Raw genomic sequence first — 27,373 nt, 5'->3', positions numbered from 1 at the left:
CGACGTCGGGCGCACGATTGTGAGGGAAGGGAGCGGTGAATAAATTTGGTAATGCAAATAAAATCGCGATAATTGAGAGCACACGACTGTGGAGTTAAAAATGTTTCGTCAACTTGACACAAATAAAGATAAAAGTGACGAGTAATGCACATTTTCGAGGGTATGCATTACAAATAATGGAATCCAAGGGATTCAGTGTCTCCTGTGTTACACTTTTGAATTACGAGCGAACCGTAATCATTGACGGGCCGTCATTTCCTCAGTCGTTAATCAACTGAGGTGGCGCATGAAAATAACTCTTTTTTTTTTTGAGGAAAAAAAATTCTCACTTCTTCCCTTCATTTATTTTCATGTTTACGGTTTAGTTGTACTTTACGACCTGAAGTGCATGTATAATTTGGGGTAGTAAAAGGTTCATTAATTGCGTTGGGAGGAACGAACGCTTTACGAGCTGACGTTCTGCGAGTTTATGTTTTGAAAATGAAGAGAAAAATATTTGTAATTATGAGACACAATGAGAAGTGGAAAGCTCCGAGAGATTTATTGGTTTCGTTGATTGTTATTTTGTTTCAAGTGGAACACTTTCACAATTTCGTTATAAATTTTATTTTATTCACGAGGAATTATCAAATATCGGGGCATCTTTACGGTAGTTTCACCCACACGATTCTGAATACATTCAGACAGTTTATCAAATTTCCAGGGAAAAATTTTCATTTCTCTAACAAAATTTCCTATCCAATCGCTAAATTTTTCCCTTCCCCAAATTATTTTAGCGATTTCCCTCTCTCCCGCGACCCATTAGTTTCGCAAATGGGCAAAAAAAATGTCTTAACTTCAGAGCCAATTTTTTCTAGTGCAGAATTCCTGCAAAATTTCACCTCCGCCACTCCAGCAATTTTCTCCATCTCCACCATTCACTTAAAATCGTTGAAATAAAATCCCCCTCATTGAGATCGCCCAGAAATACTCGATAATACCAACCATCTGAGCCCATTCCCTGCAAAACTATCGCCCATTATTACATGACTACTAATCTCACCTCAATAATCTATTCTACAAGCTTACACCGTGCCAATATTCATGCACAAAATAGCCGGTAAATACTGTTTTCATGTTGTGTGTCTACCACACTCTCACTCACTAGAAAATCCTCGTGGTTTATTTAGACTATGGGCCGTTACACTCGGTAGAACGTGTAGAGTACCTCCTCCTTCCAGCAAAACAGTCGTGCGACTGTACTTGCTTAATGAGGCAGTCAATCGTCGTTTTATCGAGTTGCGACCAATGACGGGGAGTATATTTCCCTTCAATACCCCTCTCCCCCTCTTCCACCCCCCTGCACTCCCTCACTGTACGATAATTACATGGTGAATAAATAGAGACAGTGTTTGTAATTAATTTTAACACTCGATTCTTTCAATTAACATTAAAAAATTTATATAATTCACATAATTTATCCGAAAAAATTATCTGATTTAGAATATCTCCACAAATTATCATATTTAACGTAATTTAATTAGCAGGAAAATTATCTCCGGTATTTATTTGATTTGGGTATTTCGTAGTGAAAATTTTGATTGTGACTAAAAAAGCGCGTTAGCAAGTTGGAGATAGTCTATTGAGATTCGCATAAACTTTGTCTTGGTCCGACCTTTGGCCTCTATATCTCAGGCATAGGTATGCCGGCTTTCGCCCAGGCTAAGCACCTACGCGAGTTGTAACCAGTTTTACATAGGGCCTCATACACAACATCCAATGTTACTCACACCACTTCATCTAAATCCTGATAAAAATATATCTTTTCATGTCTATTATACGTTTTTCTTTGTTACTCACTCGTGTGATATTTTACTCATTTTCCCACTGGAGTACTTGAGAAACTTTTACTCGTGTCATCGTGAGTTATCGCTCTCAACCTAATGTAAATGTCAGAGGGACGGTTGTTGACCTTTGTTGATACCTTGATATTTCTATTTATGGGGATAGTTATTGTCGTAAGCCAAGATGTAGAGCATCTGATTGGTGGTAATGGATGTAGCTATTCATTTAGCGTGAAAGAAGGAAGTTGAAGATACTTGATTTGCCAGGACGAACGTCGATGAAAGGTTTCAGCATTAAATTATTCCCGTAAATGTCTACTTCATTGAGAGCTCTTGGGATAAATTTAATTTTGCGAGAGAACCTTTCATCTTAGGGATAATTTTCCACTTGTATACATGAATAGTGGGATAAAAAAATCTTTGATGTAGCCAATTCATCGGCTAATGTATAAAATGTTTTCTCTCCTCAGGGGGTCTGAAACACGGTAATGGTGGTATTCCAAGTGCAAGCAGTTCAAGGAGTACAAGCCCAAGTCAACAGCATTCACCGCAGGGACTCTCCTTCATCCCTCAACCGAGAACCCAGAGTAACACCAACAGACAGCCCCAAGCGACAACACCAAGGTAAATATACCTCCCAAAAATCCGAGAGGTATTCGGTGGAAAGGTATCTGGGATAAAATTCTCAATCAAAGGATCGTGATCTCTCAAACGTTAAATTCCGAATTTATTACTCAACATGATCACGATAAAGATCTTTTTGGTCGAGATTTTAGTTCACAGAGACCCGAGAACAAAGTATCGAAGATTAATTGGTGGCCTTCCAAAGATATTAATTATTTCTATTGTCTCTCCCAATACAGCCCGAGAGCTTCCACAGTTGGTCGTCCAGGTGGTGGTCTACGTGCGCCTCAACCGTCTCCCTACACTGCTGCACCACCTCCTCAACAGAACAAAAACTCAGTTCTAGACAAGTTTAAGCTCTTCAATAATAAGGATAAGAATCAGGATCGTGGCAAGGCTTCATCGGGTGCATCAAAACGCACCTCAAGTTCTTCCGGGTTTTCATCAGCCCGTTCTGAACATTCAGACAGCTCAACGTCCCTCTGTGATCAGGGAAAAACAGTGGAATCACCGAAGACACGTGCCCTGAAGTCAAAACTCCAGACAAAACCAACGAAACAATCGAGTCCTAAATCTGGCCGTAAAGAACAGACAAAAGCTCAAACTAAAATAGCGAGAACTAAAGGACCTCCTGAGAAAGCCGCCTATCCTGTTCCCGTGGAGGAGCCTAAATCAAGTAAAATTGCCGTTGGTCAAAAAATCACCGACAAAAAACCAAGCAATCTCGAGGCTATAAAACACACCACAAATCCCCAAAAGCAAAGTACAGTACTTCTTCCCCCTGGCCATCAGAAACCAATAATTCAGGATCAGAAGATATTGCCAATTGTGAAGAGTAATGACCAAAAATCAATTCAAAGGCCGAAGATGGAATTACCTGGTAAAATGCCAGATCCAAAGATTCAGAATATCAAAGTCCCACCTAATGGTATCCACAAAGATGTGATAACTTCCAAAGGTCTTCCATGCGGCAATGGATTGATTAAGCTTTCTAATTTGAGCCCAACTCAGGAAAATCCACCGAGTATAGACAAAACAATGAGTATGAATCAGGTGAATACAAATCACAACGATGCAAAGTGCAACAATGAAGTTCAAAAGGTCAAGGATTTAGAAACTGATCTCAATAACATGAAGAGTGTATTGGAGGATATTGATGGGGACAGTAAGCCCTATGATAATCATATCAGGAGTGACAGGAGTCCAAACGAGAGTATATTAAACTCACGGAATCACCAGTCTTCCATTGAAAATGTTCATATCAATGACAATGACAATTGTCAATCATTCGTTGATCAATCGTCTGGCCTGAATAAACATCAGCCACCTGTTAATACATCGTGTCCATTACCGGGGCCTAATGGCACGGGTCAGACAGCACCTGGTGTTAGTCCAGGATCAAGCATTCCAAAGCCAACGGCACTTGTCAAAGGTACAACAAAACCACCGAAAGAAATCAATCCTCTGAGCATACCAAATGCAGCTAAATTGAAGGGCGATGTGTTACATAGAAAATTGGATCCCAATACGGTTGCAATGGTGTCACCAATGCCAAGCATATCAGATCTCATGTCTGAGAGTTCGCATAGCAACTCAAACAGCACGGGACAAAGTAATTCGAGTGACAGCAGTGTTATATATAGACCTAGCAGTGAGAGCGGAAGTGAGATTAAAACTATACCCAATAGGAAAATCGATACCACATTTGAGCAGATGGAGAAGGTAGATATTAATGAGATATTTATTTCCTAGTGAATGATGCTCAGAGTTGTTAAGGGACAGCTAGAACTTCCTCTGGTATTTTCCTGGGGATAAAGATTTTATTCAATTATAGATCTTGAGGGGAATAGCTTATGGACGAGATGGTGGAGTAATTAATGAGGTTTATTTATAGAGTACTTGGGGTAGTGGAATTTTTCCAGGTCTAGTATAGATTTACGATACGCCGCACTCGTAACAGCAGTAAAATCTTAACAAGATGGGATTTCATCGGGAGTATTGAAGTGTTCGGTATAATATGAGAGAGCTTCATTATGTTTTATGAGGCACTATAAATTAATATATGTGGGGTCGATAAATAGGGAGGAGAATAAACACATGATGAAATGCAATTTAAGGAGAAATTAAATGTTGATATTCGAGCGAAATAATACTGAAATAATTGTTATTGAATTTGATTAATATTTTCAAAATAATATATGACAAAGCTCTACCTCTCTCTATCTCTGTAAATACCAGAGAAATATCTTTCCCATTGACACGAGCACTTTAATTTTAATTAAAACGAGTGAAATCAAATGAATGTCTCAACTCTTACTGCTTGAATAACCCTCCAGGTTCTTGCTGAGAGCTGCGGTGGTGGTACCGTTGCCGAAGACGAGGGAGAAATGAACGTAAAACCAATGCAACCACTTTTACGTGGTTATACACCGAGTGCAAGATGCCTGCAAACATTACCATCACGTACAACCGGTAGACAGTACACGATACTACACTCGTCGTCCCATCACCACGTTGCTCAGGATTATTCGGACATTGACATTGCATCGGGTTATTTAAGCGATGGTGAAGTACTGAGGGGCGGTGGAATTAATGTTGGCAGTCGAGCATTATCGGATTTGTGCGATGGTTATATGTCTGAGGGCGGTGCATCACTCTATGCGAGACGAATCAATCCGTCTTATGGTCACGATCATGACAAGTAAGTGGATGATATCTCACAGGGGTTAATGAGAATTCTGGGAAGTGGATGTTTGGGTGGTAAGGGGATACATGATAATCTATATGCCATAACTTCGGTTATTACCGTAGTTATTTCCATTTTTTGAGGGGATACGGACAGTAAATGGAGCTGTAAAAATCCAATTAAATGGACTTTATAATTATGGCGGTGCTTTTGCCAAAAAATGAGGGGACATGGTCAGCGAAATATTTGTTGAAAAATATTTTTGGCTTTAAAATCCCTGAATATCAATATTTTCCCATCCACCTGATAAAATGAATCTTTCGCATGTGTTTCACGTCCTCCAAATGATAAATTAAATTCCACCGCATTTGCACTATTGATTAAATAATCAGTGTCGTGATGATATTCTCCATCCCCTTTTCCATTATTCAACCGGTTAACTGTAATGTCACACACTGATTGGCCAGGGACTTTTTTTTCTTCCCCAAAATTGATATTCCGAGTATGTAACGCTGTCTATTATAACGTCCACAAGACATTCCCCAAATATACAACGGACTCTTGGCAATGATGAATGGCTTACCCGGGCGTAAATTCACCGTCTTATTTCTCATCCTTTCCGTCTCAAGAATTTCCTCTAGGCAAATGCCAACATCGCGTTCACGCATTTGTCTCGGAAAATACATGTGTTGGTGGTGAGATGTGCTTTATAAATATGTGTTCATGTGCCTCACAAACATAAACAGCTTTTAATTAGAGGATATTTGTGAGAGTTATTTCAACGTTGCATCTCTCACTCCTGGAGAACTTGATACTTGAGTGGCACTCACTGTGAGGACTTCGTCGACCACTGTTACTCCTCTGGCATTTCTAGATTAATTTTATCGAATCACTGTACAATATTGCTTGGGTGTGTACATCACGAATGTTGTAACTGTGTCCGAGACTCGTTATAATTGGCTTGTGGTTGTATCTGCGAATATCTTGGTTGTTTTCAATTTACGATAGTACAGTTGGGGGATGGGTAATTGAATGACTGACGAGATTTCGCGTATTCTGACGTACATAATTTTATGAAAATTGTGAAGTGGTGTCTGTTCATAATTGAAACAGTTTGAGAATTGTTTGATTCATGTCTGGAATAATATCCAACTCCTGGACAGCAGAACGTGGTTCTGATTCTCCTTGGGCGGTAATAAAATCGGTTTTAGTACCGCAGGACGTCGTCGGCGAAATTGTCCAGGTTGTGGGTGATGTGTCACATAGAAAATTCAATTCTAATGCCCCGCACATCAGAGCCAATGCATTGACTCGTCATTTCATCCCCTAAAGTCTCCACATAGTTCATTGCATGCACATGGATGATGTGGATATCTGACTTCATAAATTCATACCACTTCTCCACGTGAAATGCTAGACCGTAACACGTAGAGAAATAAATTTCTATCACATCCTACGAGATTGTGAGAATTACGGTATCAGATGTATCGAGAGATATGTGACATCCTTTGCAATTCCAAGGTTATCCCAACGTTCCACGATATATGCAGTTTGCATATATCCAATGTACATAGATTCTCACAGAGATCGTTTCTGGACTGGATAAACTCAATTTCTTCAACGTGAAATACAATTTTCCCTTCTCTCGCTGTCATTTAAGGTAAAATTATACAATAATAATTTCTCATGGACAAATAAGCCAGTCAGATAATCCATGAAATTAATTTGCAAGTCAATTAAGCCAATTTGCATACTTTTACCTCTTGAAAACAAACGAAGATAACTTTATCCGGCTACAGTTTTTGCATTCATAAATAAGGAAACGAATACGACAAAATTAATCTCCACTTTTGCCATTCAAAGTTTCGGTTAATTGTCCTGTTTTATTATCCGTAGAAATAAACTGTAAGGACCTCATTGACCAAACATTTTACTGCTTTCCAATGGAGAATAAATTCAGCTTTATTCATCAGGGACTTCGATAATGCTGTTCAACTTATCTTTCTTCGTCCTAATTCAATTGTTGTCGAACTCATCTCACTGCAACTGAAATTTCCAGATAGTGTCCTCTAAAATAGGATAATCTCGATTAGTTGCAGCTCAGTGAGTTTGAATTCTCCTCGTTTCTACGCTCGGGAAAGCCCACAAGACCCAAACACCCACACCCCAATCTCCCTTTCTCCATCCTAATCGTGATATTCCGTATTGACATTCACTCCTTTCTCCCATCTTCCTTGAATTTTCTCTTACAAGACTGCGCATCATCGTTTTCAAAAGCCCTTGGGCGTTGTTTTCACAAGCGCTTGAGACTCCCACCCACCTCCTTTAAACTCAATCGACCCTGTGGCCGCATATCATTTGCCTTGAAACCCGATTCCCTTTTTTTGGGGAAATTCAATATACTCCCTCCTTGGATATACTTCGGCTAACCTTGGATCCTCTGAGCTAGTGGGAATCCCTATAAACTGTTCTCTCACACACATGGGGAGAACTCACTTATGGAAAATTTCACTCTTCCAGGATAATTATTGTTATCTGGATCTCAATAAAAATTGGAAATTTGATTAACATATTTTATATTACCGCTACAGTAATTTCTACCGACCGCTGATCCTGTCATTTCTACCTTATCGGTACTGCGATCAATTTTTGTCCGGAATTTTTCTTGAGATCTAGATAATAGTTGCGATATTGGGCGTATTTATCAGGGAATGTTATTCAAACAAAAAATGATATTTGATTTTTATGTGTAAAAAAATTCTGATAATACAGGATTATCAAATGAAAGGGCAATTTGTCCTGTTTCTACCCTCAATAGAAGACGTTGAGCCTTGAAAAGACTTCTCCTCGGCTTTTACCAAAGGATAACATTATCAGTCCAACTAACTGATTCACCTGTTCTCCACGATAAGCCCAGAGTAAACGAGCTCCATTTGTTCCCGTTCTCCGGCTTAATTTATCTGGATGATATTTCTCCTTCCCGGGAATCCTCCCGAGCAAACACTGCGATTAAATTTACTCCTATACATATAGGGTTTTCAAAAATTTTTATGTTTTCCAAAATCCACTGCAAAATCGTCAAGTCGTCAAATACGAAAATATGTGTCATCCAACTTCTTTATGATTAAAATTTCAATAAAATATCTTGAGATATTTTATTTACAGGATATTTATCCTTTATAATTTTTATAATCCTCTGGATAAAATAATTTCACGGATTATTGTCATTGCATTAGCAGAAACATGGTAGCACCTTCAACACCAGTATTATCCGCGAAAATCGAATATTTATGTATCGAAGAAGTTTCACCCCATGAATAATGCATCAGGGATTGTTTGTTATTCAAGTCTCCCATGATCCCACAAGATTTTTCCCAACTTTTCGTGTACACAAAAAGTGAGAAAAAAAAAATATCTATTGACCGTGAAGTCTCCGCGGAGCCACACATCCTCGGCTTCTGCTTAGCATTAGTGTCATGACTCTACCGAAAATTTATTGACAGATTGTCTATACCATCTCGGTACCGCAGTCTCCACATTCAGAACAGAGGATGGATGGGACATTGATTTTTGATGAATTATGGTCTGCCGGGGGATCGAATGATTTATTGGTTCATTTGAATTTATATTGCAATTTTATATTGAAATTCCTGTGGCATTTCGAGGAATTTTCCCATTAGGATCAGAATTTTATTAGGAAATCCAGGGAAATTGTCAACTTTATTTTCATCTCGCTTTCGCACTTCGCTCCTGGATTCCCAGAAGGAGCTCGGAAAAATCGAACATTATTCCCCGCCGCCCTTATTCCTTCCACCCTAAAAAAAAAATCGTCGGGGCAGTGGTGTGACCTCCGCTAGATGTCGCCACAGTGTCGATTTCCATCGGTGAACATCTCAGTGAAAAGCCCACGCTTGCGTGTTAAGGTCGATCGATCGTACCTTAGGCATATCCTGCGATCTCGTGGTACTACGTAAGGGCGTAAGGGGGCGGTTTGTTTCAGTGTTGCTCGTACGGTTGAGTTGAGTATGGCAGAGAGACCGGTGCTCGGCAGCTGGCTCATCAGAGCTGCCAGAGGGACAAGGGAGTGAGGATAGGGTTGAGGTGATTGGACTCCTTCTGTTCTGCTTCATTCCGTTTTTATTCGCGTGTGGGGGAGAGAAAAGAAAATTAAGAAACCCCCGACGTATCGTGCGGTGGTTGGGGGGGTGTCTCGGGAACGTTGGTGAAGACGTCCAGGTTGACGGAGAGGATTTCCGGGGACTAGTGCACGCAAACTGTGACAGTCGGGTTTCGTCGGCTCCTGCGGGGGTAATCGTGGGGTGGGAAAATCCGGTGGTTGTTGTGGTGCTAGTGGTGATCATGAGGCGAGGCCTCGACATCCCTTGTATTTAACGAATATATGATGGTTATTGATGAAGAATGCAGAACTGGCGAATGATGTAAATGACAGGAGCAGGATCTCCCCCCCAATCCTGAGGGTAATTTTTGAAAAATTATTTTTTTACCGTTGATTGTAGTTTTGGGGGTCATTTTGCGAATGACGTGGGGGCAGAAATATGAGGGAATAACAGTCGGAGGTAGGGGACAGGATAGAACAAAGGGACGAAGGGAAATGGGGGTCGTAACAGTAGTGGATGAAATAGAAATTTCAGAATTCACTGCAAGTTGAATGAAATCATTAATTTTCGAACAAAGAAGACAAGAATTGTCCGAATCAATTTAATTTCATTAGTCTCTCTTGTGGAATAATTGAAGCTAAACCGAAGATTTTCCCTAATTTTTCCTATCCCTGAAATTCCACGAAATTTCCTTTGTTGCTAACGGTTGCTATTGTGTCCAGGAACCCATAAAATTTTAATATCACAATTTTTCGGAACTCTATTAAAATTGCAATAAAAAAATGCAAAAAATTGTCAACATTTTCCCGAAGTACCGAGCGTAGAAGTTTAATTCCCCCTAATTCCTCTTAATTTGAAAAATTCTTGAATTCATCCCTTCGAGGGTGTCCTCGTGGCATGGTAGTCCCGTAGCGAGTCACCCTCTTTTGAAATTACCACCAGCCGGTTCGAGGCATGACACAAAGCCCGTCGCGTTGAAAATTGGTATTACCTAAAAACCGCCTCTGGGTAGGATCTACATTAACAGATACAATACATCTTTGTTTCTTAACAGATTGCATAAGAATCAACACCTCGATCGAACAGTCTCATTTCCAGGATTTTATTTCATTTTGGGGGATGAAAAGACGATTTTATTCGCTACATTTTCCTGATTAATCGGATACTGAATGTTTCACCCTTAAGTTTACTCGGGATTCAATTAATTCGGTGCGATGATGTCCTTGAATTGTAACGAGATGAAGGGATGTGAATTAGGGAGAGCCTCATTGACTCAAGGTGATGGCTATAACGTATGGACTGATATGAGTTTCTTGTCTGGTTCGTTAACAGGTACGTGGGTGGCTCGAGGCGAGAATTAACGGGGGTGAAGGAGTTGGTAAATACAAGGCGAACACAGAAGAACAGACATCCCTCGTCTAGTTTAACTAGAGATGGAAATCATGCCAGTGGACTTTTAGGGAGTTGCAGTGGTGGAAGTGACGCACTGGCTGAACTTACTATTGAGGACCTGGCAGCCATACCCACTGGCAATCACGGGGGTCATCATACAGGTCATCCTTCCCATCATAAGGTGAGTGATATGATCATCAATAGTCAAATAACCCGTTCTTCATGAGTATCTCGGAATGAAGGGAAGATAAAAATTTTTCATTAGCCCCATCACCTTCTGTGAATACCTGAAGGTGATGAAAAGCCACTGGGGAAATTACCAGACACTAGAAGTGATTATAATCACGTCAATTGCAATATTTCACTCTCCCATTCATCGGCACAATCGAAACAATGATCAGTACAATCTGAAGACGTAGAGGGAGTGCTTCAACAATTTTTATTTATATAAAATTGTTCCTCAGGTCCGTCGACAATTCTCAATACCCGAAGGTGATTTAGAATCATCCCATGAATTACAAAATATAACAAGTGAATATAATCACACCCACACGAGTATTTCGCCTGTCCCATTCATCGATCCAATCAACTTTTCTTCCTCCCCAGCACTCGAGTCGTTTTTTTAATAATCCCGGGACTCCAGACTCCATAATGGAAGCGATTATTTCTCGGTTCTTCTCACATTGGAAAAAAGAAACAATGAAAAGCCCCGTCTGTAGGCGCACCACAGCCCTCTCTATTTTTTTTTTCTCCCTTTCTCACTCAGATCGTTCCTTGAATCCTCAGTGTAAACCCCGTGTCAGCTGTTGCATCGTGCAGCTGCCTTCGGTGCAGGATATCGTTGAGAGAAAGAGAGAGAGAGAGGCTCATGCATATACAATGTAAATATCCATGTCAAAGTGCACGCGCGTGACGTAATATTAAATAAAGCCCAGTCAATACATCAACGGCAACATTTTCTTTGTGTCGCCGTCTTTCAGGGGTTTCAGGGGATGCACTGAGAATAATGTTGAGAAAAAACTGCCCAACAAGTCGAGCCATCGTCGAGCTCAATCCACTTCTTGATTTTTTTTTTTTAAACACCAGGGTAACGCGATCGGGAGATGAAAAAATATCTATCTTTGGAATATCTCCGGACGTATCTTCCAGAAATTATTTTCAAGTGCCTCACTCATTGGTCGAGATTTTTAACTTGGGAATGATCAATATTTACTTGAAATTTTAATAGAAATTGCTCATGAATCAATTATGGAGTTATGTTTTGAGGAGTAGTCCTTTTCACGTCTGTTAAAATTATAGATTCCCTCATCAGCAATCGGCGATTAAACTTTTAAAACCGAATTAACAGGAATAAAAAAATGTCAGGAGTCAAGAGCTCATTAGTAATATACCCAAGTTTTATTCTGGAATAGGATGCAGAGAGGAACGAAACACTTGTGAAGCCTGCGGGTTTCATTAACAAGAGTTCCTCTTTTGAATCACTCATCCCGTCTACCATCAATTCCGCTTATTTTTCTTTCCTCTTTTGCTTCCAACATTCAAGTACTATTTACCGGAGAGTTATGTACGAATATTACCCGATGTGTATGTTCAATATTGAGGGAGACATTATTTAATCGAGGATAGAGAATTTTTTTTAATGAAAATTTTGAGAATTTGGAGTTTTTCGGTAATTAAAAGTCAATTCGCCTGCTCCATTCATCGATCCACCAACTTTTCTTGCTCTCCAGCACTCGAATTTTTTCTTAATAATCTCGGGACTCCAGACTCCATAATTTAATAAATAGTCAGTAGTTATTCAAGCCAACGATTTCATAGTCTGACCTCAAAAACAACAAAGGGATTTGCTTCTTTAAAACACTTGAAAAATAGTATTTTCCCGATAGGTGAGAGAGTCGATAATTTTTTATCGCAATTATCATATCATTACACTTCCATCGACAACAAAACGACCCTTCCGCTGCACGCGATAGGTTTATTCGAGGGGCTTCGGCTTTGTGTTATTTTCAAATGGTTTTAACGATTCAAAAAGTTCGCACAGTTCCGGCACACGTTATGCTGATTCAGCTTATATGTCGTATCTATATACTGTAGAGGAAAATGACGTTGAAGATTGAAAGGTAGAAAGAGCACTGAGTACAAATGAGTTATGCACTCGGGTCACGTCAGGTCGTGGAATTCAGAATCGATACGTAGTTGTATGGATAAATAATAAGTATTTCGCTGGCCACCGTGAGGATCACTGATGTTCTCATATATTAGAAAAATACCCAGTTTGAAAAAAGTTGTTACTCCACTGAATATTCGGTACCAAAAAGCGCCAAAATTTCAATTGATTTCGAACAAAATTACCAGAATTTAATTTTCATCGAAAAGTTCTTCATGTCGTTGTGCATTCTGACCAAGTGTTGGTGGGGGAATTGAGTATGAACCGAAAGGCAATTCGTCAATTTTAATATTTCACGTTATTCATCGTTGCGAAATTCGGGATATTCATCGCATTGTGAATTTTTCAATTTTATAGAGCACATTTATCTTGCGAGATAAAATCTGTTATGAAACTATAAAAGAGATTTATGAGACTGGAAAAATTAAATGGGAGGAAAAAGCATGCACTCGGAGGTATGAATACAAAGTTTTCGAGATTAATATTTAAACAGGTATTTTCCAGTGGAAAAATATTTATCATTCTCATTCATTGGAGATGTGTTACTCCTGAATCACTCCTGAATTCTCAATCACTCAATTTTCAAGACAAAGCACGATCAATGCGAAACCTTCCGTTCCTCACATTTATATCGAAATATAAATATTAAACTTCTCATTCAATCACTAAAATATTGGATATTTGAAACCTACAGCGGTACAAAAGCTCAGCATGATTCATACCGATGAGTGCAACCATTGTCCTGAGTATTTTTCATTCTAATAGCTTGGAACATCAATCTTGAAGATAAAATCTGCTGTGAGACCAGGAGAAACTCCATCGGGCAATTGTATCGCAGCTCTTGTTTGATAAACGACGCGAACAACCCTAAACAATTTTTGATTTTTCTATCTCCGGCAATATTTTATCAGCAATAATTGGGCAGAACCTGGAGTATCACGTAATCAAACAGTTAATTCTTCGTCAACTCTCGGAGAAGACAGTAACATCATCGGATATCTTCGCTTTCCGGTCTTTATACACCTCCTCTTGACTCGAACTTGAGGGGTTGCATTCAACCGGACGCAAGGGATGGTATAATCCACTATGGATAATCCCCTCTGACACCCATCCCCCTCCAGGGCTCTGTGGAACCCGGGGAATTCGATATTTCGGATTTCTTCGCATCCACATTTTATCAGAAGTAAAAGGGTCACCAGGAAATAGCCAGTGTTTACTCGGAAATTCAATCAGACGATTTATTTGCTTTGTGGTTCCTCCCCTGAGATATCAGGATCTACTATTTTCGGATAGCAACTGTTACTTTGGGTCCAATCCAAATTTTCAAAAATCCTCTCTAAGGTTTTAATTCAAAAATCCGCAAAAAACTTTGTAAAATCACCAAACGCTCGTTCTCAGCAGATGTGCCCTCATCTGGTGCAATCAAACTGATCCATCCCCGCAGAACATCTTTCACATGTCACACCTACCCCCTCACGAATGAGTTTTCCCTCAATTGACTATTTGTAACGGGCAAAAGTGAGGGCGTAGGACCGTTGAGGGCCCTGAATTGACCCTCTCACAACAGTTACTGATGACGTTCGTGCGGTGGAGTATAATATGCCCTCCCCCAATGCGTGTTCTAAAAACTGTTCACCCCCCGAGGGGGAGAATTTTCGTTGTCTCACCAACCCTCTAATTTCTCCCCCAGGAGCGAGGCGCGAGGGAGAGGGAGGAAATAGCAAAAAAAATATTAAAAAAAGAAGAGTGTAAGAGATAGTACGTGACAGGGTGCCTTGAATTCGCGGAAAAGTCGACCTAAATATTTAACAACGCACTTCAGTCGTGTCTTTTCACATCGCCTCATTTTCTTAATTATTCTCAAGTGCTCCTCGTCTTTTTTCAATGGAGTAACTAAAATAGACAAAGCACTCTTTTCGCGGTTTTTGCAAATTCCTTTTTTTTTTCACTGGATAGGAATGTTTTTCAGTTTTCCCGAACGACCGTCGGGGAAAACTCTGGGGAGAAGGGGTCGTTGCCCTCGACTTCCGCTTAACTCCGGGTGTACTCCCTCCAATTTCCCGATTACGCGCCCTCGTGCAATCGATATACTACTTCTCTAGTACAGCACGTACATGGGGCAGCATTGGAACGCCGGTTCCAATCCTCCGAATGCAAAAAATCCGGTTTTAACGATACTGACAAGAAGAGGGATAAAATAATCGGTGGACTGACAACGGGAGAGAAATGTACGTTGATTGGGGCTTTCCATGGATTTTTTTTCATTTCCGCGAATGGAAACAGAATGGAAAATATCAAATATGTACTGGAGACAGGCAAATTGGAATATTTTTAATCGCCAATAACGCGACATTGACAGAGTAGAATTTAATGAATGAAATTTATCTCCAAATATATGAATTTCTCTTGAATATATTATCGATTCGCAGAATTCAATGAATATTACAATAGGCTTCACCAGAGCCATCAAAGTGTAATGTCAAGTTCCAACCGTCACGCACAAACGAACCCCCCAAAAAAGCCAACATTAAAAATCATAACAAAACCCTGAAAAAATGGTTTAGACTGTGAAATCGGATTATTTTAACAGCTACCTCGGGCCCACACTCAAAAGGCCTCACAACGTGGGAAAAGTTTATTGTTTCTTTCTTCTTCGTGCCCTCTTTTGGAGACCCAAAGGAGCCAAAAAAAAAATAGCCCATCGAATGTATTTTTTTTCCGCTGAATGAAGCTGGTGATGCCTTCTTTGTTCCACCACTCTCTTCAACTAATTTTCGCCCCGAAAGAAATTCGAGTGTGTGTACACATGATTTTTTTTTTCTCATGCGTGGCCGTTCTGAGTGGCCTCGGATATTCGACCCTACACCAGTGAGTCACTGCGCAGAAGAAAATGTGGGCACACCCTACCCTCGTAGCGATAACTTTGGTATACGCACCCTCTTACGTGCTCTTTCCATCTGAATCATGACGTGGGTGGGTAGGGGTCCGAGGGAAAGGGGGCCTGTGTGCCCTGGTGTTGGACAATCGATAGCCATCCTGTGAAACGAGTCCTTGACCCAGGTCGACCACTTCCCCTAGGTGTACCACAACGTAAAACTCATCTGAGTTAATTAAGAATATTGGATTCAGAGGGGTTTGCCGGAGTTTCCCGGGAGAAGACAATCTAAATCTCATAAAGAGGATTCATGTTCCGTAGGTGTTCTTAGATGGCTTAGATGGCATATTGATGGCTCATTTTTAATAACTTATTTATCGTAAAACGGATGACTCAGGTTTTTTTTCATGAAAATTTCACGGAAATATTCGATGTTTCTATTTTTGCTTGTGACGAAACTCGTCGGAAGAAGTTTATGACTGGCTATCACTCGGGGATCTTCAGCTTCACCTGTTATTTTTTCAAAATTTACTACGTTTCGAAGTTTATTTAATATATTAAGGGGAGGAATTCGAATCTCATAAAGAAGCTAATGCTTCACAGGTATTTTTAGACTCATATTGATGGGCTATTTTTAATAATCCACTTTTCCAACGTGGGAGGAGTGCCTGTGGTTTTTATGCACAGTTATTAACAACCGAGAAAGGAATTTGGGGCTAACTAATCTGCACTTCAAGTATTTGATAACAGATATTTATATTCATGAATAATCAAGTGGTGCAAACATGTGCTTCGCTCCCAAATTAATGGTGATTATGTATTCATGGGAAATGGTAGTAATCAGAGCGCGAGAAAATTAAAATTTATGTCTCGAGAATATCAAACGTTCAATATTTGACATATTCATTAGTTGATACAGTCCAATTTTCAGGATTACCTCGGCATAGGATTTTTTTTTACTCAACACTTTTCTGTCAGTGTAAAACCAGTTACAGATCCCGTTATAAAAATCGTAAATAATAAAAATGTCTAATTAATTTTCCAGAGGGTGCCGGGTGGTGGAAGTGTGGTTGTGGGGGGTGGCGTCAGCAGTGGATCGGCCACCCCCCAAGGTACACAGGCAAACAACCTAGTTTACCGTGTCGTCAGCTCGAGGCATCCTGGACACCATTCTCACGTGAAGAAATCTGATAGCTCCCAGCAGACCGAGAGTACAGCATTCAAACAGCAGCAGCAACAGCAGAGTAACCACTGTTCTTCCTCGAATAATAGTAACAGCCAACAATGGAAGAAGTACATAGAGGCTGGAGCAGCAAGGGAGAGAGACAAGGAGACAGCACCATCGAGTCCTAGTCCCTCTCGACGATCTCAGGTAAATCAATATTTTCACGTGTTATCTACCTCATTCCCTCGGGAACTTGTTGGTTATATTGGTATTGACGTTTTTACGACATTTGTGTTGTGCCCAGGAGAAACACAGGAAACAGACAATGGCTGAATACGCAAACGGTGAGAAACCGCAGAAAGTTTCATCTGGTACGTCAACTGGCAGCAGCAGTAGCAAGGTCAGGGGTGTACCACAGAGTTTTGGATATGTCAAGAGACACAGCGCTGGTACATCACCCAGTCCCAATGGGGTGCAGAATGGAAGCAAGGAAGGCACTAGAACTGCACAAGTCAGTGCTGTACCTCGAACTAAGGTAATTTTATTTGTCCATTCCCATCTAATTACCACACATTCCCATGATGTCAAATATTTTCATAATTATTATTTATGTCAGGTCAAGGTGTCTGGAGGCACTCAGACATGCACAACAGAACTCCAAGCGAATTCCTCAAATTCGAATCAGGGCCATCACTACAAAAGTTATAGTCTAACTGGTCCAAGTGCTAGCCAACTGTCTCAATCGGTGCGCGATCGGTTGATGCTTGGCTCCCAGAGTTTACCGAAGGCAGGGAGTCCTGAGTTTACTGCCCTCTTCGCAGCTGCCCATCATCGCGATCGGAGCGGTGCTGGAGGACCAACGACCTCGGGCTTCTCACCTCGTGTACTCAAACCATCAGACGGTAGTCTAAGTGACACCTGCAGCAATTACGCTGCAGCCGATATTCAGGGATATTATGCACCCAACAGTCCCTATTCCACTTCTTGGATGAGGCACAGCAATACGTATACGCCCAGTGGAAGATCACAAGGTACGATTTTCATTCTGAGTTCCCGTATTATTTTGTAAAATAAAAACTAAAGATGTTTTTGCAATTACGCTCGCAGAGTACATTAATCAATTAGACGGAATTAAATTAACGAATGACATTGATCAATTGTTGATGACATCAGCAGAGTCTAGTTTTATTAAATCGCACTAGACTCATTAAACGTTTTCAATTAATCTAAAGATCGTGAAACATTTTACTTCTTTTCATTACCTCATTAGTATAAATTACCCTCAATTAGCTAGTCGATGAGATGTTAATTCCCCTCGATCCATTAATTACGAGAAATCGGTGTGGTAAAAAATATATTCTTTTATTTTATCGGACTCGTGCCAGAAAAATCGAGATTAATGTTATTTGAAACGGTTATTTCCTTATAGGTATGGGCCTCTGCGAGGCGGACAGCGTTGAATCTTTGGGATCCCATCGAACGAGTTTGACCCACGCTCTTCTCTTAAAACACCAGCGGGATTCAACAGGCTCTCCAGCACCACCAAGGCTCAATAGAAGCAATTCCATCAGGTGAGTAACACCTCTTTCATCAGTATCTATTTCGTATTTTTCTCCAGATCAACTGGTAAAGAGGAGAGTCTTAAACCATTATGTCCACTTTTAACGAGCAGAATAATTCTAGATAAAAGACTAGTTGTCCACACATGATCATATCACTTCATCGTTTTTATTGTTATTCGTTTGAGAATATTTTCTTTTTTGTTCATTTAACACTGAAAGAAATAACTTTAACACGTAGACTTTAATGCCATTTTAGCCATCTCAGGGACAGGACTTTCCCAAGGTATAGAGTTACGTAAATGAATCAAGTTAATCACACGATGTTGAGTTTTACTGAATTGAAAATAACAGTGATGATGATTTTTATGCATTGGTTACACATTGTAAAGGCTTATTGTTACCACAGTATACATAGAGAATAATTCGTGTATTTGGGTTTTTTTTACCTTTCTATCATTAAGTTGTGCTCAAGATTTTAATTGAACAAAATTGATTGACTGAATCATTACAAAAATCTCGCTATTTCCCCCAGATTTGAAGATATTGTTCGAAAACTCGAATGAGAGAGAAGTTGAATTATTTTGGTTCACCAGTTCTCCACTGAATTGTCAAGAAATAATTCTCATTTTAATCGTTTTGGATTCTGAAGTGAAAGTTCAGTCAATTTTGGTCGGTTTAATGATAATTAAATACTTGGGCATTTATTCAGCTGTGACATAGCAGAATGTAACAAATAAATCTTACTGTTTATCTTGGAATATTTCCAAAGTGAAGCGATTGAATTTGGAAATATTCCCAATTTTCGGGAGTACGCAGAATTGATTGATTTGTTACATTTTACCGTTCACCGCAGGATTTATCCTGGTGTAAGTACTGTCGCCAACCTCTCTGCTTAAAATGATAATAAAAAATAACTTTCTCTGTGGATTTATATTTAAAAAACACGTACATGAGCAGCAGAACATCACCTACACTGGCTGAACCTCTTCGTCTCAAGCTTAATCGTCCTCTCGATATCATTCACCAATTCCCCCAATATTTAATCCCACTCCCAATTTTGTTGTTCTTAAAGATCAACTAAAAGTGAGAAGATGTATCCATCGATGTTGGCTCGTGGCAGTGGTGCATCGTCGTCAGTTGGTGAAGAGGGCATTGGCATAACTGGCGAGCCATACTACAGTGTTCCAGTGGGATCAGCGAGCTGTGCAGGCCAGCACTGGTCTCAACCGACCTCTCCAACCCCAACCCACGGATCTAGACAGCCGCCAAACCTCTACCAACACGTCCACAAGGATGATGACAGTAAATATCATGAATTATTGACATAACAAATTCGATTCCTCGTTCCTTTCCTATTTTCTGAGCCACAAAAAAAGAATTGGGAGAAAAATAGTGGAGAACACACTCACAACAAAATTTTTAAGTTGCAGACAATAAAAAAATTGTTTAAGTTAGTATTTACATCAACTAATTAATGTTGAGTAGTAATTATTCCGGTCTTAATTGATAAATCAGGAATTGAGATGAATAGGACATTAAATTCACACTTTGCTTCGCTTTCTCTCAATTTTTACAGTTCACGGTTCTTCAGTTTCTCTTGTATCGACCGCAAGCAGTTTATACAGCTCAGCTGAAGAAAAACATGCTCACGAAGTGAGAAAGCTGAGGCGAGAGCTCCAGGATGCCCAGGAAAAAGTTCACTCCCTGACGAATCAACTCACGACTAATGTGAGTCAATTTTTCATTCACATTCTCATTAATTAAGTTGTTATGGCGTTATAGGGGGGATGAAAAATTGCATGAGGTGGAGTCGTAAAGATTATTGGCTAGATCCAATTACGATTCTCACAAATGGAGTTGAATTTTTATCTATTTAACATTTTTTCTCGTGTTGACGCTATCTTTCAATGAGCGACGAGATGATTGCGGGTGTCTCCCTGGGAAAATTACTTGATTACTGGTTTCACTAGGAAATTACAGATTTTATTCACTAGGAGTGATCTTGATAGTACAGTTGTCGAAGGAGATAAGTTAATTCCTGAGGATCTGGAGATGTCCTGTGGAATTATCTCCTTTCATTTATCACTACTATTGATTAGCGCGAAAAAAAATTTTTTAGTTCGGAGGAAGGAGCTTAATACGGGTCGTTGATTATCAAATGCGGAATTAATTACTCTTTGTTTTGAACTTTATCCTGCACTGCTCGTGTGACAGCGATTAGTCAACGCGTAAAACAACGGTGACATTAAATCGCTGTCATTAAAGCATCGTCTCGGTGCCCAGATATTTTATGAGAAATTATCAAAATATATCGAGAGATAGTCGATACTCTGATAACCACTTCTGATAACCCATCATTTACCAGATAAACCTAGCGCTTTCTCTAAAGAAATTTCAAGAAGTTTCTGTCGAAATGTCATTGTCATTAGAAATCCTATATTCCTGGCAGAAATAATTTTTTCTCCTCGATCTCCTACGTCAAAACCGAACTAACTATTAAATTCGATTTACCCACATAATCGTGGGTAATAAATTCAATTTCACGTCGCGATATGATTATATCATCTACCACATTTAGCCAAATCTATTCAACCAGAAGTAATGACAATTAATCGACACATTTCTAAGATTTAGCCTCGCGCGCACGATCTCCATGACTAATAAAAAAAAACTCTATCAATTCTCCCCCAAACGAGGAAACAAAGGCGATGCCATTATTTCCCTGAGTCAAAACTCCAACAAAGGTGGACTCTTCCCCTCGGCTCTGACGCGTCAACGTCCATTAAAACTCCATTCTCCAAATAATTACTTTCCCTCAAAAAATTTTATATTTCTCTAATCGTGATTGTATGGCAGGCGCGCCCATAACTAAAGTTTCAGAAATATCCAATAATCGTTGACGACACGAAAGGTATTTTTTCGTTGAAAAACATTTCGCTGCACGAAATTAAAAGTAATAACCCTCTCCCCGAAGGATATTTTCCTCAAAGGGTGCGAGCTTTACCCGCGTGCCCAGACAAAATTCTCTGTTTCTGTTAATTAACGAATGATGACTTGGGTTCGATAACCGCGTGGGTCCTTTCAATATTTTTCCGATAATTTATTGATTTGTCTCTGGGCTGATCGATCGACAACAGACATTTACCCTCGTCACCTCGATAAATCGAAAAACCCGCCAGGAAGTGCATCAGAAATCCTCCTGATGCTATTGGTAGCGATATCAGATTGTTCAGTCCACCAATAGCGCAGTAAGGGCCAGCAGTATATTCTCTATCCAATGAAAGTCCCTCTTCGCACCATCTGCACGATCCAAACGTGGAGGAAGGGGGATCCATAAACTACTGGTTGGGTCTGTCGTCAGTTGGTGCTGAGACGCGCAGCGCAGCGCATTGTTGTGATCTCCCGCGCTCTTCATTGAAATTTTGTTTTGATTAGTTATCACCTAATGAAAATTTATTCATTAGCCCTTCGTGACCGAGTGTCAGTGACGCATGAGTGATTAAAAAAAAAAGTTGAAATGTTTATAAATGAAGTTGTAGTAATGAACAACAGTGATATCAAGTGCATCTGGTAATTATCGTGACTCGAAACCCTTGTCGTGATGATCGTCATCACGACGAGGAAGTTATTTTCTATAACTACAGGAGTTTATAATTTATTCCATATAACCACCGTCAATAAACCATAATTGATGAATAATGCAGAATAAAAATGGGAGAGAAATAATAATCAAGGAAATTGCTGGTTTACCTCGATTGATAATCTATGGATTTTACTGCGTTGTATTAACACTCTGGTGTTAAATTTGTTTTTTTTTTTATCGGAGAGTCCTTTGCTTTATTATTTTATCTATGAATGCGGGACTTCGAGATTGTTGTTATCAGTTTGCTTGTCTGCCCTGGGGTTATAATCTTTTGGAGAATGGCACCATTTCAGTTTATTTTCATGATCGGTTGAGTGGAGAATGGTTTCATGGCGTTAGAAATAATTATGAAATTTCAAGTTGGAGTTTGGATCAAGAGTATATCTCCTGTATAGTAACAAAAGTCCAAGATTTACAGGAAATTGATTGGAATAACTTATCGACATCAATATCTTCACGTCCCTACCAAGAAAAATAGAATTTTCCCGTTTGTCATGTTGAGATATGTCGGATTTCTCGAGAAGAACTCATTACATTTTCTTTAAAATTCCTGATGATCCGCTCGGTTCATGATGGATGGATACGAGGGATCAATTGATCAAACGCTTATAAGGAAAATCATCTCTCATGAAACACGGGTAGTCACACAGTAGCTGAGTTGCGTGACTCTGCAAGTTCAGTGTTAGAAAACGTACCCTCTTTTTACTGATTTAGTGCACGTAGGCGGGTTTTCCGTACGTGAATGGATTTTCTCGTGGTATTAGTAAAATATATTGTATTGGGAGGATAGTCAAGTAGCTCTGAGATTTTTCAGGGGGAAAAAGGTTCAGTTTTCAGGAGAATTCCGGTTACTTCAATATTCAGGATGTTTATCCAAAGCACAAACACTTGAATTTTTTCGTTCACTGATAGAGTTATCTCATCGTTGAGGGTTAGCAGAAGGTACATAACTCGTCTTCCCACTGAACCTTCAGGAGGCTACCATTCCGTGAAAATGAATAGAAATGTAGAAAAGTCGAGGAATATTTATTACGATTCTCTCAACAGGTGGGACTGTCTCGTTTCACTGAACACTAAATTTCTAAAAATTCCGTATTTCGTAGATGAACCAAATATCCTGAAATGTCGTGAAATTTATGCTCAAAATTAGCAATAAAATCCCCCGAAAAATTATCGCTCTTTTATGGTCATCTCGGTCAATCAAAAATTCGAAGTCTAATCAATTTTTTTTTTCTTCAACATTTAAAATGAACCGGCGACTGATCATCGCGTTGTGCTAAGGCAACACCTGCGCTTTCGAAATTTCATTGCTCTTAAAAAAAAAAAAACCTCCACATGTACAATGTAAAAAGCTGACGATCCAAATCGATAACCTCACCGGTAGTTCCTCGCGATTACATTATTACATGCACGTATACCAATTGTATAAATAGACAAACGTACGTTGAAGAAATAAGGAGATAAATGAAAATGGGGACGTCTGTGACAATGAATTGCGACGATAACACCAATTAGCTTGACTCCTCACGTATCTATAGAAAACGATAGAGAGAGGGAGGGGGAGAGGGGAAAAAAAATCCTACCGATATTATTGATAATTTATTCTGTTGACTGTTGGGCCTCTCTCTGGTGGGAAAAACGTATCTCGCATTTACAGACACGTTTACACACTGGGCCCTTGGTGCAATCGGACAAACGGCTCTTGAAAAAGGGACAATGGCCCCCACAGTGGTCTGTACACGCACGTTTTCGTGAGTCCCTTTTGCCCTCTGGGATTTATGACCCCCTCCCCTCCTTTTTTCCCCCCGCTATTGCTTCAACTTTCTTCGGTTAAATCATGGGGATTTACAGTCGTTTATGTTTGGGGAGTGGATGGACAATCGATTGGGACAAAAACCTTTTTGGAAATTATTTACCTTCAGGGCTTTTCGCGAGTCTGGGAACTGCTCGTTTCGTGCTATCGTATATTTTTAGGGACAAATGTCAGTTTGGGGAGTTTATGATGTGAGGGTGGAAGACATCTCTTTGGTGGTTTTTTTTTATTGGAGATTGGTTGAGAAAATTTGATCATATTGATGGGAACAGAGGGATAAATATCTTGATTTCGAAATTATGGTGTTGGGTTCATGAAGTTATGGATTAATTTGCGGAGAATTCGATGAATTCAGTTTTCAACTGATAAATGATAAAATCACTGAATTTTATGGGTCTGATTTATCGGGATTTTTAGAGTTATTTTAGGTTTATTGAAGTATATATTCTATTTATCAATAGAATTTCAAGAGCTAGAGAAAATCTGTTCATAAAAATTCTCGCAATGTTCCTCAAATGACGCCATATTCTCCAGACCCTGATATCACCACGGAAATTGTTATTGTTTTTCCAATACCACGTTCACAGTCTCGAATGCGTTTGTATCCAACAATTTGCAATTCGATGGAAGCCTTTTAACATACAAACGCCACTCCTCCCGTTATTGAAATTCCATCGACATAATCCAAGAAACCATAAATAAACCATAAATTGCAACAAATTTATCCGCGTTAGGGAGGGAGAGAAATTGTTTTGAATCGTGTCATTTTTTTTAATAAAAATTAACAGCCTCATTAACCATTCCCATTAACTTTATTTAACTCATGAGAATTCAATTCTCAAAATGGTGTTTCATTGTCGGTCCCATAACAAGCCCCGTCGTTGTTCGCTTTTGTTATTATTAATATTTAAAGGGAGGTAAATGCCGCAGTGGTGCCGTCAGCAGTTAACTTTTAAAATTCGTCTCAACGCTTTTCTACTCTCTTGTCTCCCTCATTCGGTCTCAACGTGGCCAGAATTTCCGAGGGATTAGTGGACAAACTCGGAGGAGATTGTGCAGGCTCTACAAGCCTCCTTCGTCCTTACCCCCCGACCCTAGAATTTTTTCTTTTCATTTTGTCTCTTAATTCTTTCGTACTTCTGTGTCTTCATTTTTACCCTCGTTCCCTAGGATTATTCTCTCGTTTCCGGAAATGTAGGCGGCCTCATTGCAATTGTCTGAGTAATCATTCTAAACGATTGTGAATACTTCGCCTCCAGGTTACCCCGGTGACATCATTTCTAGTTAATATTCAAGATTATTGAGCGAGAAGTTGAGGATACTGATGGTTGCATGTTGTGTCATTGGAGAGACTGGTAATTTACGGATGTGAGTGATGAGATTTTCAATCAAATTTACCCTCCAGGCATTTTTTAAAAATGGATTGTTGTATCTCCTGTCATTTTTTGCCTGACACTCCGGCAATTTTCAATCTTATTGAGTCATTAGCATTTTTTCAAGAACTCTCAGGCTCTAGCACATCATAAAATTAATTGGTGACATTAAATAAATTATTTTAAAAGTCGTGAGAGGAATAATTGTCTCGGTTTACCTTGACAAAAGTGTCGTGATATTTGGGGATGTCCTTCCACCTTTTCCAGTATTAAAAAATGGTACGAGAATGTGGTAAAAGTACAGGGAAATAGAAAAATGATGGACGTCACGGTAGAGCCCCAGGCACGTTCTCGATAATGACGGCATATGTCTCGGATAATAATGATTTCGCGTTGTTTTCTCATCTTGTTTTCCCCTTTGGTTGACTTTAATTCTCTATGTTCGATAGGGGACACAGACGGCTGGAGACAAACCCGTAACGATAGAGGAGATATGGAAAGGCAACGAAAGACCCCGTATTTTCTTGATTGAAGCCAACGACTCGGCCAATCCCGTTTCTTTGCTTATTAAAAGTTACTACTCGTCGTTTATGCCTTTTGTCTCTTCTGGTAACTCGGAGGCAAGTGGATACGTTGTAGTCGTTGTCCAAGAGTTCATTAATTCTGGGGTTGTTGGTAACTGAATTTTCCCGGGTCTCTTTGGGCATTAATTTACATTTCATGATGAATCAATCCTGATGGTCTGATTAAAAAAATAGGAATTTCTGGAAATTTCCGTCACAATGGGAAGAGATAATCAATGACATGGGGGTGAGGATTGACCGGATTGAAGAGCCAAACAATTATGAAAATTCAGAGAATTTTTCGCGGTTGAAAATTACGAATTATTCGAATTTTTAACAAAATAACTAGTTCGTCAATGGTTTTTATCCAAAATTTCTTGAAGTGTATAAAGAAAATGTCAAAACGAGAGATAGAGGAAAGTGGAGGGAGGAAAGATCCGTCAAGTGGATCCGTGGAATTGATGTTACAGGAAAAAGTGGACGCGAGACTCTGGTGTACGAGAGACACGCTCGGGTTTCTTTGCGGATTTCATTTCCAGACGGATTCCACTCGCGAGAGATCGTCTTCCTGTGGACTTCTTGTCTCCTTTCAGTTGTACATTACAGTCGGTGGGATGACGTTCAATGGTTTCAGGGTATTGGTTGAAATACCTCGACCCCAGTGACTTCCGTCGCTATTGATTTTTATCGGCTGTTGGCTGTTGCCCCACGGGAGGAGACGTGACAGATAAATTGATTGAGCATCGATAAACGGATATTCGATATGTGAATGAGTTTCTTTCTGAGATATCATCTCGTTTCCGGTTTTACTCGGTAATGAAAAAATAAATACGGCGAAGGTTCAGGTTTTTACAACGTCGATAGATTAATTCTTGAAATTTATGGAATTGTTTCTTTATGAAATTGAATTTTCATTAGCTGGGTATCAATCCATTGGTGATGAGTTTCTTTGGGGGAGATATGCGAGGCGGGAATTTATTCATGAATAATCATTTCAATGAGTGCGTTCCTCTAGTTCCAACTCTCAGAAGAAGATAATAATTTAATTGATTCTTTTATTTTATTTTATTTCGCTACATAGATCGATTAGTGATGAGTTAATTTACCTCGTTTTACCCCTCTCCCGGCCTTACAATTCCCATTAATTTTTCAAAATCAAATGGGGACCTTCCGGTGGTAAAAACCCTGGATATTTCGATAATTCTGTCATTTAATAAAAATAGCCACGAAATTTCAATCGTGAATAATGTTGCCAATTTCACAATCAACGACTCCATCAGACCCAGAGTTCCATAATTCCCATCAACAAAATTTCTATCACTCACTTGAACCTCGAAGACATCTTCATAATACCCAATCATGACTCAGGAATTTCTACAAATGATTAATCATCGCTACCAGTTTATCCTCGGAGTATGTCCCCAGTCAAAAAAAATTAATTGACCCCAGTGATCCACTTTTTTCATCCTCTGACACCAGTAATATTTCCCCTCCATATTTTTCATGTTTATACTGTCTCCCAGCACAACAAATCCCCCCTAATCACCCTGACTTCATCACCATCGTGTG

General features: G+C 39.6%; 1 protein-coding gene across 6 annotated transcripts in view; it reads left to right on the top strand.

Moving 5' to 3' along the window:
• Window positions 1–27,373, top strand: part of Sick (sickie) — a 121,469-nt gene that overhangs the window by 71,854 nt on the left and 22,242 nt on the right. For 5 of the 6 annotated variants that reach the window (XM_064127418.1, XM_064127415.1, XM_064127417.1 and 2 more), the window contains 11 exons: window positions 2,294–2,447; window positions 2,687–4,169; window positions 4,784–5,148; window positions 10,584–10,824; window positions 16,731–17,057; window positions 17,155–17,385; window positions 17,467–17,881; window positions 18,280–18,421; window positions 18,669–18,695; window positions 19,485–19,714; window positions 19,989–20,140. In XM_064127418.1, the coding sequence (XP_063983488.1) occupies window positions 2,294–2,447; window positions 2,687–4,169; window positions 4,784–5,148; window positions 10,584–10,824; window positions 16,731–17,057; window positions 17,155–17,385; window positions 17,467–17,881; window positions 18,280–18,421; window positions 18,669–18,695; window positions 19,485–19,714; window positions 19,989–20,140 (3,767 nt within the window). The remainder of the gene's footprint in view (window positions 1–2,293; window positions 2,448–2,686; window positions 4,170–4,783; window positions 5,149–10,583; window positions 10,825–16,730; window positions 17,058–17,154; window positions 17,386–17,466; window positions 17,882–18,279; window positions 18,422–18,668; window positions 18,696–19,484; window positions 19,715–19,988; window positions 20,141–27,373) is intronic. The other variant, XM_064127416.1, reaches the window with a different exon arrangement.

This window comes from Diachasmimorpha longicaudata, chromosome 9 (genome assembly GCF_034640455.1).
Source record: "Diachasmimorpha longicaudata isolate KC_UGA_2023 chromosome 9, iyDiaLong2, whole genome shotgun sequence".
In the NCBI taxonomy this organism is placed as follows: domain Eukaryota; kingdom Metazoa; phylum Arthropoda; class Insecta; order Hymenoptera; family Braconidae; genus Diachasmimorpha; species Diachasmimorpha longicaudata.
Note: the sequence above shows the minus strand (reverse complement) of the source record. Positions and strands in the feature narration are given on the sequence as shown.